An 11,163-nucleotide genomic window follows, 5' to 3' on the forward strand; every position below is an offset into this window, starting at 1 on the left:
ATAAATTATGGTCTAACTTGGAGGTAGTAGACTGCAATCAGGGACTGTTCTTTCCTCTCCCCCTGCCTCCCTGCTGCCTTCTATGTTAGATGGTGATATATGTAAGAGCAATAAGAAATGCTAAGGGGATTTAAGGGGAAGTTAATGAGTGGAGTTGGTGGCATGTGATTAGATTTGTGTTTGGAACACATCCTGGAAAAAAAACTGTGGTTGTGTATGTGGGGTAGGGTGAGGAAGAGGGCAGAGAACACTGTTTGGAAATTCCTGCATCATCCAAGTAAAGAATGACTGTGTCTTTGGACTACGATGGTGGTAGTTGCAACCCCAAGGATTGCATCTCATGGAAAGGTAAGGAGTGAAGGTCAAATGGACAGGATTTAGTGAGGGACTAGACGTGGGTGGTGACAGAAACCTGCTGACCTGGTGAAGCATTCACTCAGTTACCAGCCCTGAAGGGGATATCATGACTTTGTTTGTTGGCATGATGAATTTGAGATGACTCTGGAACATCCAGTGTGGGTATTGAGGTGGAGCTGGGTGGTGAAGAGCTTGGAGGAGACATGTGGCCTATAATATGTATGACAGACTTTGGTATTAGGTAGTAACTTGAAACCATGGTCACGAATGAGAGTGACTTGAGAGACCGTAGACTGAGAAAAGAAGGGTCTAGCACCAGGTTATCACTTAATGTGAAGGAGTGAGCCAGAGTAGGAGAAAAACCAGAAATGTGGTGTCACCACCAAAGGAAGAAAGATTTTCAAGGAAACTAACAACAGTGACAATGCTGTTGGAATTAGGTAAGAAATCTTCGGGCTTGTCCATTCATTCAACAAATATTTATTGATGAGGGTACAATACTAAAAGTCAAAGCCTCAAATCCCCTGAATTGCACATTCTAAAGGGAAAAAGAAAAATAGAATACACAAATTAAATTAGAAAGAGATGGTGGACTGGGGTAAGGATACCATTTTGGACAGGGTGGCTAGTGCAGGCACCTCTGATATAATCACATTTGAAAGTTCCTAAATCTAGTGCAGAAGAAAGCCATGCAAAAATGTGGAGGAAAGCACCCAGGCATCAGGAACCCTGTGTTGAAGGACCACAGGCTAGAATTGTGCTTAGATATTCTGATCAACAACAAGAGGGCCAGTGCAGCTGGAGGAGAGGGATGAAGGAGAAATTTGGGGAAATAGCCATAGGTGAAGGGCTTTGGGGGCCCTTTGGAGAGAAGAGATGTCCTTGGACACTTAGTGACACAGAGATGATGACTGATTGCTAAAAGTAGCAAGGGATGTCTGGAACAGAAGCCAGGCTGGAGTTTGTTGAGGTGGAGGAGGGGAGTGAGAAGTGGAAACTGACGATCTGGACAACTCTCTGAAGGGGAGGGCAGCAGCTGGAAGGGAAGGAGGGGCAGCCTCTTTTACTTCCCTTCATGTGGATTTGGGACTCTTGGCTTCTCATCTCAGAAGAAAATCCTAGAATGGGCTCCTGGAGCCACAGGGACATCCTGGAGGAGGAGGACCCCCTCTCCTGAGTCTTAAGCAGTCCTCCCCACCCCACACTTCCCTATGACCTTCTTCATTGCTCCTGTCACTTCCTTGTTCCTGAGACTGTAGATGACAGGGTTCAGCATGGGTGTGAGGACTGTATAAAAGATGGACACTACATCATCCTGGCCAGGAGAGTGGTAAGATGCAGGTAACATATAGGTATACACGAGGGGCCCATAGAAGAGGTTGACAACTGTTAAGTGGGAGGAGCAGGTGGCTAGGGCCTTCTGACGCCCCTCCATGGAGTGCATCCCAAGCACTGCTGCCAGAACGAGGGCATAGGAGGTGGTGATGAAGACAATGGGCACCAGAAGGACCACAACACCTGTCACAAAGAGCAATCGCTCATAGGCAGCTGTGTCAGCACAGGCTAGCCTCAGCAGTGAAGGCACCTCGCAGAAAAAGTGTGTAATCCTCCTTGAGCCACAATAGGGGAACTGCAGGGTCAGTGCTGTCTGGATGGAGGCATTGATGGACCCTCCCAGCCAGGAGGCAGCCACCATGAGCAGACAGGTCTGATGGCTCATGAGTGACGGGTAGCGCAGAGGGTTGCAGATGGCCACATAGCGGTCATAGGCCATGAGGGCCAGCAAGAGGCACTCGGCAGCCCCAAGGAACATGAAGAAAAACATTTGTGCCCCACAGCCCACAAATGAGATGCTAGTCCAGCCAAAGAGGAAGCCTGCTATCATCTTGGGGACGGTGACTGAGGTGAAGAAGATGTCTAGGAAGGACAGTTGGCTGAGGAGGAAATACATGGGTGTGTGGAGCTGGGGATCAGCCCAGATCAGGAAGACCATGGCAGTGTTGCCAACCATGGCTAGTGTGTAGATTATCACAACCATGCTGAAGAGAAACAGGTCCATCGGGCTCTCATTAAAAAGGCTTGTGAGGATAAAACCGACAGTGGAGGAGTGGTTCCAGGGCCCTCTGTCTGCCTCCTGCCAAGCCTCACTGTGGGGAGGAAGAAAACCAACTCACCAAGGGCTCAGAAGCATCTACTCTGACTTAGGGAGAGGGTGATGGATGAAAACAAAAGGTCAACAATTAAGTAAGCTGGCACAGGGGCTGTGGGAGGTCTTGCAAATTTTTATAGGGTTGGCATTTTTCTTGATGAAAAACTACTATAAAAGACTTGGCATGCAGCCAAAGCAGTGCTCAGAGGGGAACTTATAACACAAAATATATGTGTTAAAAAAAAAAGAGGAAAGACTGAAAACTAATGGTCAAAGTTTCCATCTTAAAAAGCTAGAAAATAACCACAATGTATTAGAACACCCCATGTTTTGAGAAATATACACACTTAGCAATGTTTCCAATAATAAACACATAAGTAAATATTCACACAAAACAAATTTTTTAAAACAAACACTTTCATGCCAAATATAAGAACTAGATCCACAAATATGTGAATTATATGGTTCAAAATTCTCATTGTAGATACACGAGGATCTATGTGATGAATTTTTCTTAGAAATAGCTGAGAGCCCATGACTGTGGCTGACAGGGTGCATTTTATCAGCTAGTGCAGCTGTGCAGTACCATCTTGACCTGGTCATCCTGACCCCCAGGAGTCCTAAAACATGCCCTTTGTGCTCAGAAGCAGTAATTGCTCTTAAGCAGATTTCTGGCAGTATGTTGTCCTTATCCTTATAATATTACCTCATTTCAATGGATTTGCTATAGCAGTATTTTTACCTTAGTAAGAAGATCCCTTATGAACTTTTTTGATGGAGAATAGGCCTCATTATAAGTATAAACCTGTGAACTTCATAATAGGAGTAGGTAAACCAGTTTCAGTAGTTTCCCTTGGAAGTATCTGGGGTCCTTAAAGTTCTCCTTTCTCGAATTACTTTTGTTCAGGTAAAGTCAATTTCAATGAATGTCAAGTTAAGCTATGATGAGAAAGAAGTCACCCAAAGGCAGTTTTAGAAGGTATGGATGAGGGACAAGCTCAGACCAAACACACAACTGCAAGAGAGCCAGAGAGATCTGCCCACCAGGCAAATTTCCAGAATTTGTGGCCTGCTGGCTTCCTTGGTTCTAGGATCCCAAATCCTAGGGAATATTTTGAATTCCAGCTTATATTTCTGTGCTTGAGATAGCAAATGACTTAGATGGAGAGAATGAAGATAAATAAAATGAATTTCCCAATATTCTCTAATGAGTTGAGAATAGGAGAGAATGTTGGAGCTGGTTGACACTGTTGGGTCACTGGGACAGGACTAGAGGGTCATCAAAGTGTTGTGGATGTGCGGCATGTCAGAGATGTGACAGACTGTGGCCCTAATCTGCATGTCCTTCAGAATCACCAGCAGAGTTGTGCAATCTATGGGTGATCTGTGTTTCCGGTTTCCCTGAATCTAATTCCTGGGAGTGGGCCCTTGAGCACCTGTGCTTCTTAAGGCTTCCAGGCTAGTCTGACATGTGGTCTGAGTTGAGATCCACTGCCCATAGTTTTTGGTAAAGGTATGAAGGAGCTTAGAATTCAAGGCTTGTCCTAGGTCCTACAGGTCTGTGTCAGGGAGCTATGCCAAGAAAATATTTTCCTCATTGCTCATGCTGGCATTTCTTGCTATGCCAAGGGACCCATCTTATCTATGGCCTTAAACTTCACCATTTCCAGGATGCTCACGCCAGGTTTTACAGATTCCTTAGCGGTGAATCAAATGTGTTCAGAGTATAGCAGTGCCCATCCCAAAGCTTCTCTCTGGAGCTGAGCATAAGAAGTTTACACTGTTAAACTGAAACATTCAAGATGAGCTTTTAGTGAAGGTATGATATATTGCATCTATTTTCTATATTTTATGATGTTTTGACATCTTGAGGCCTTGGAGACCCGGGAAGGGACTGTCCCTCTTAGGTTTGCTAATTCATAAAGATGGTGAACAACTTGCAGGGAATAATGTCTTTGGTGTGAAAACCAACCAAGCCTGAGTCCATAACCCCATCTTCCTCCCTATATCAGTCTGGAACAATATCCCTCTGCCATAATCACCCCAGGGACAGGTTTCAGACAACTAGAGACCACCCCTATAGCTCAAAGCCCACCAAAATTCTTACTATCCAGTCCTAAACCTGATCAGCTGTGCCTTACCCAATCTTTCCCACAAAAATTATAGTAAAAGCTTTTGCCTATGCTTTCTTCTCATTCATTCTGCCTTCTGGCCAACCCTGTTGCTTCCTTCCCCATGTGGCCTTGCATGGTGTGGCATGCCCCCTCCTCTTGGGAGCTGTAGAAAGTTACCTTTTTAATGACAATCATCTCCTGATCTGTTCACTTCACCATAACCTGACATAAAACGAGACTCCAGGTGCATTTGAAAACATTCCCTTGAAGAGAATTTTTTCATGTTTTCCCTGTTTTGTCATCTTGTAGACAGAGCTTGTGTTGTTTGGTGTCTCAAAAGTCTTATGAGACTAGATTTTACAACTGGAGGAAACCTAGTCCATCATCCCAATTTTATCCATAAGCAACAATGAGCGTTGGTCAACAATTTTTGAATTTCCAGGCCAGATCCAAAAATCCTCCTAACTGTTCTAGAGCAGGCTTTTCTCTTAGAACAATTGGCATTTTACTATGGATAAGTATTTGCTATAAGAGGCTATCCTGTGCACTGCCGTACATTTAGCAGCATCTTTGGACTCTCCCATTAGATGCCAATAGCATTCCCTCTCTGTAACAAACAAAATTGTCTGCAGAAATTGCTAAATGTTCCCTGCTGGGAAAAATCACCCCTGATTGGAGACCTCTTTCCTAGAGCTCTATTATCAGTTACGTTTCTTTCCTTTCCTTTCTTTTCCACAAAGGCAAATGAAAGAAAGAACTCACATGTTTAGAATCTGTAATAATTTGATCCAGAGTTTTCTGAATGTCCTTTGCAGATTTTACCAAGTTTAAACCATTGCAATTAAGGACCTAGTCTCTGGAGTTAAGTTGCTTGGGTTCAAGACCTGGCTTCACTACCTCTGCAACTTAGGCTACTCAGCTTCAGTCTCCTTGTCTCAGAATTGTTGGATCTGTTGGGAGCATTAAGTGGCTAATACCTGTAGAGTGCTTGGGGTACAGTCAGGCAGGAGGAATATACTGGTTTTCAGCTGCCATTAACACCACAGCTCTTGCCACTTTTATAACACAGCCTCTGCTTATCTCTCTATATAAAATGGGGTCATGATACTTGCTTCTCAGGGTTCTTGTAAGTATTGAATTAGAAAAATGTTGAGGTTGTGCCTTTTGCATAATAAGTATTCAGTAAATATTAGAATACTTCTTTTCCTCAATTAAGCAAATTAGTTTTGCAAAATCATACAATCAATAATTATACCCACCTGCAAGGAGCTCCTAGTCCCTCCTACTTGGAGATTTCCCTTCTACAAATTTTGTTCTCAAAAACCTTGGAAGGAGTTGTGTTTTTTGTGATGGGGAGGGCTCCTCCACTGAACACCTAGGCTGGGTATTACTTATGACTAAGGACTCTGTCCATTCCTTGTTTTATATTTCTCCACAGAAAGCAGTTCGCATGGATCCTGGTCAATGCTTAAGGGATGTGTGTGGTGACTAGATGAAACAAACACAAACTTGCCCATGTAAACACTATTACCTCTGTGGCTGTCTTTCAGTATCACCAACTGAATTCAATACCCCTTTTGTGGGGCTGTGCATAAGCAACTGTTCCTAGAAATTACTGATTTTCCTGACACTATTGATTTTTCTTTTCATGGCAGTTTCTCGCTATTAACACACACACACCTGCATTGCAATGTATGAAGTACATGTGTGTCCATGTCTCAGAATAATTATTTAGGGTGATTCCTTTTCTTTCAGACTGTTCCCAGAAGGAAAAGGATAGGTTTTTCTATTCCTGCCACCTCTAGCTTGTGTAGATCTGAACTAGTATGCAGTAGGCATTGAAAAACCACTAGAACGAAAAATGTAAACAACACATTTTAGTTGTCAGGTATTTCTAGGCCTACTCTTTCTTCTTTCTCCTATGATTTATCTGTACTGGTATGATTTTTTCTATCTGCCTACAGTTTAACTATTTTTTTTTTTCTTTTTAAAATAAAGCTCAGCATTGGTTTTTACAATTCAAGATATCTCATTTATGGTGAAATATAGTGTTGAAAAACAAAACAAAAATTAAACAACTCTCAGATTGTCAGAGATTTTAAATGGTGGAAAATTTGACAGAAGTTGTGGAATTGCCCATTGTCAAATGTGGGGCTGCATGAATGGGGGGTGAGGGTTTTAAATTACTTCCCTATCTCTCGACCTCCCATCTTTCCCTCACTCACCTCACATTGTCCCAATGTGCAGTCTCCATCAGGAGGCTCAGTCTCTTGACTTTTCTCCTTCTTCCTTGTCCTTCCAGGGCTCCAGGTTGTGGCTCAGAAACTGAAACACTCCCTTGGGGAGTCCACATGGAAGGCTGTGAAAGCTGAGGCCATACATCCATCTCCTTACAACAAGGCATCTCTGAAAGTTTCCCATTTTCCCATTAGAGCTCTGTTTTCCACAGCATGCCTTATCCACCTTTACTGCAAATAGGGTGAGCTGCAGTCTGTTCCTAGCACTCCTTAATCCACAAATGCATTTGCCCTATTTTCTTACCCACAGAGACTAAGATTGTAGTTCTTCATAGATCAGTGCTCATGATGTAACTGTGTTTTTTGAGACTTACAGGATGTGTGTGCTGGGATGACATGTTACTTAGCCCCCAAACTTCAGATCCCAGATGAGGTAATGGCATTTATATTTGGTCCCCAAATCTGCACATCAGAATTATCTGAGGAGCTTCAAAAATTATTAATGTATGTGCCTCATTTAATTGGTCTGTGTTATGGCCAGGTCTTTGGAAGGCTTAGAAGGTTTCCAGGTGATTCTAATCTGCAGGCAAATCTGGAAACACTGAATAAGGATTTCATAGACAGAGGAATAACAGATATGCCAACTTTTTACACCCAGATCTCCTTAGACCAGAATGTGGTTGCTAGATCAGTAGCATTAGCCAATTCTTCAAAATGCAAATTCTCAGGCCCCACACAGACCTATCAAATCAGAAACACTGGGTGGTGGCTCAGAACTGTTTTAACAAGGCCTCCAGGGGCGCCTGGGTGGCTCAGTTGGTTAGGCGACTGCCTTCGGCTCAGGTCATGATCCTGGAGTCCCTGGATCGAGTCCCGCATCGGGCTCCCTGCTCGGCAGGGAGTCTGCTTCTCCCTCTGACCCTCCCCACTCTCATGTGCTCTCTCTCATTCTCTCTCTCTCAAATAAATAAATAAAATCTTTAAAAAAACAAAAAAAACAAGGCCTCCAGTTGGTCCAATGTTTGCTAAAGTTTGAGAACCACTCTAGCACAGAGATTGTCAACCAGGAGTGATTTTTGCCTCCTCATCCCCAGGACATTTGTCAATGGCTGAAGAAATTTTTGGTTGTCATAACTCAGAAGAAGGGATGGCTTTTGTGGGAAGAAGCCAGGGATTCTGCTAAACATCTTACAGTTCACAGGATATCCTCCGAACAGAACATTAACCAGCCCCCAAATGTCCATAGTGCCAAGATTGGCACTATGTTGTTGAATGATTAATTGAATTAACACAACTCATGATAGAAGTGAAGGGAAAGACCAAAGCTCATGAAGTTCACTAAAGGAGATGCTTTTAAAGTAGTGAAAATTCACATCTACTTAGAGCATCAAAACAACCTTAGCCTGGGTCTTATAGAATCCAAACACAGTCAGGTGTTTCCTAAGCAATGGACAGCTTGGCACAAACAGCCAATTCTTCTGGTGAGCATTTAGGTTTGTGAGATGTACATAGAAGCACTGGCAGGTATTTTTCTTTTATAACACAAGGGTGCTGGTGGGCTCTCATGGATGTGGCTCAGACATTCTGTAGCCATGGGCAAAATCTGAACTCAGTGCCAGGGTGTCTGACCTGTGAGCTGTTCAGGAGAGGAAAGAATCTCTTCGTTCCATGACTTAACATGGCATTGAGATTTCAATTGGATACACAAATGGCTTTAATATTTTTACCCACTAGCTTTCTATGTGCCGGAACTGTGCTGGGTGTGCTAATTGCATGTGTTTTATGTAGTAGTATTATCTGCATTTTATAGAGTAAAAAGCCAAGGTTCAGAGATAGCACATACAAGAGTGGAGGGTTCAAATCCAGTCTGACCAGAAGCCACTATGTATTGTACAATGTCATTTTGTTTTGACAACATTCTGACAGCTCTCTAAAATCTCACATCTTCAAAACTGGTGCACAAATGACCACCAAAAGCCAGTGTAACTCAATTGATTAATTGTAGAAATGTCAGTTAGTAGACCTACTTTAACTACAAGCCAAGTAATTTGTAGACTGTGCTCAAATAAAACCTACATGGAAACATCTAAAGAAAATTCTTCATAAGAAGAAAAGAAGACGGAGGGCAATTAACCAGACTTCTTAGTTCCCTTGTACTAGCACTTTAACAAAGTCCCTATGATTAATGGATATAAAATGAGAAGTCCTGGCGGAGAAGTTTTCTTCTAAAATAGCTGATTGAAGAAGACTGTGGCTCCTTGTCCTTTAGGATTCTATACAAATAGGGGAGCAAGTTCCTTACCTGTGCAGTCACCTGAGGCCCTGAAGTTGGACAGGATGTTTTCCCAAACCGAGAGCCAGTGATTTTCTCCTTGCTGGCTCCTAAGTATTGCCTAAGTTTTTCTGTGCAGGCCAAGTAGCTTCAGAAAGGGGACATGATAAGGATTGAAAAGAATTCTAAATAAACACAAGTGTCAAGGTCTGAGGTAAAGTCCATAGTTTCTGGACAAGTGGTGGCTCCTACAGAAAAACACATGAATACTTCCTCAGCCATAATTCAGTGTCTACAGGGGCTCCAGGGCCCCCACTTTAGTGTTTCAAAGCTCTATATACACAGGGTATTTGTTGTCAGGCTTAGATACCATTGGTTAGATCAACATAGCATCATCTCTGTGTCTGGGGGAAACTGCTCCCCAGTCAGCAGTTAGAGATGCGGAGAAACATCCTTCCTCCCTCCCTCCCTCACTCCCGTCAATATTTCTATCTCTTTTCTTCCCTCCTATCTTCCCTTCCTTCAAAATATCTACTGAAGTTGATTTTATTTATAGCTTTTTTTTGGTCATATTGCCCTAATGGGTTTTTATTCCTCAATTCTAAAAGTAGAGTGGGAAGTAAACTAATATTTCTTTATCTCCCATTTTGTATTAAACACTTAATACATTATCTCAATTTATCATCATACTAATATAATGAAAATGATAATAGATCATTATTTTACAGATGAAAGAACAAATTCAGAAGGTTAACTAGCTCAGTGTTCAAGGTTGTCTTGGGATGTGATCCCAGGTCAAACAATAAATGAAACTCTATCTCTAAATAGTATAAAAAAGATTATAAAATATGGTCCGCATCCAATATCCCTTTCCTTGATTACTTCATTTTTTCTTTAGGCCTTTTTGCATCAGAGAGTCAAATGTTTGCTGCTGATATTGAATACGCACAGATCTCAGAGATAAGATCATTGCGCTCTCAGAGTTTATAAAATCAATTAATACAACAGAGTGAGGTGAATGCTATTTTCCCATTTTGCAGAGATGGAAATTGAGACTCCAAAAGAAAATTATCTTGCCCAGGAGCACTGAGTTTGGGATCAGTAATGGCTCCCACATCTGCCAACTTTATTCATATTTTAACCAGATCTAAACCTATTTTGTTGTTGAAGAATTTTCATTCATTCTTGTTTTTATTCACTCAAAATGTATTTATTTACCACTGATCATAACCTGATGCAATGTTGGTCTTCTGGCTCCTAGAGTTGGAAGTTACTTGTGGAACATTCTACTTTTGATCCTATGAAATCTGATAGAAACCACTGCATTTGTCTTTTAACATTTTTATATTGAGATCTTGCCCGTCCCAAGGTTCCAAGTGGACAAATAGTCCTGGAGAGTGTGTAAGCGGAAGTCCCTGGAAAAAGAGTCCTTTCTCTTCACCATAGGCCTCACCAGGCTACTTTCTGTGGCTCATAGACCAGTGCTCTACTATTCTATTAGAAAAGGTATAGCCAGCAATTGAGGTATCTATGCACACTGATGTCACCATGGATTTTAAGTGGGAAATGAAATGAGTTTATTTTCCAAAAGTGCATGACCTTTTTGTTCAGACTTATTGTCAAATTTTCCTTTATACTTAAAGGGCTATGGGCATTACCATAGTTTTTTTCTTTGCTATGCTTTCTATATGACCTCATTTTTCTTTGCTATGCTTTCTCTATTCCCTCATTTTTCTTCTTACTTTATTGTGGTTCTTCTATCCTTAGCTTCAGCTAAGGACTTACTCCATCATCGTGAACTAACTCGAGATCCAAGAACAGTTAATGAGATAAAAATCATTGACAGCCTTCATGCATGTGCTCTCTACCCACTGAATAATACCCCTGAATAACCCACCTGTACATACCTTATGTGTAAATCTAGTTGATGACTAAAGTCAGGGGAAATCCCTGTTTATGGCTTTGTACTTGTTTCTCCCTGGTATCTCTGCTCTTCACATATGATCTTACTCTTTGTGTATCCAACAATGCTTA

At 42.0% G+C, this 11,163-nt stretch overlaps 1 protein-coding gene across 1 annotated transcript; it reads right to left on the reverse strand.

Moving 5' to 3' along the window:
- Positions 1–1,537: 1,537 nt before the first annotated feature.
- On the reverse strand, positions 1,538–10,922 carry LOC116626452 (olfactory receptor 56-like). Its single transcript, XM_032395774.1, has 2 exons — positions 10,915–10,922; positions 1,538–2,504 (listed from the first exon to the last, which is right to left on the reverse strand). Exons 1-2 carry the CDS (start codon positions 10,920–10,922, stop codon positions 1,538–1,540), a joined length of 975 nt encoding a protein of 324 aa, XP_032251665.1.
- Positions 10,923–11,163: the final 241 nt, after the last annotated feature.

Source organism: Phoca vitulina, unplaced genomic scaffold (assembly GCF_004348235.1).
Source record: "Phoca vitulina isolate PV1807 unplaced genomic scaffold, GSC_HSeal_1.0 scaffold87, whole genome shotgun sequence".
NCBI lineage: Eukaryota > Metazoa > Chordata > Mammalia > Carnivora > Phocidae > Phoca > Phoca vitulina.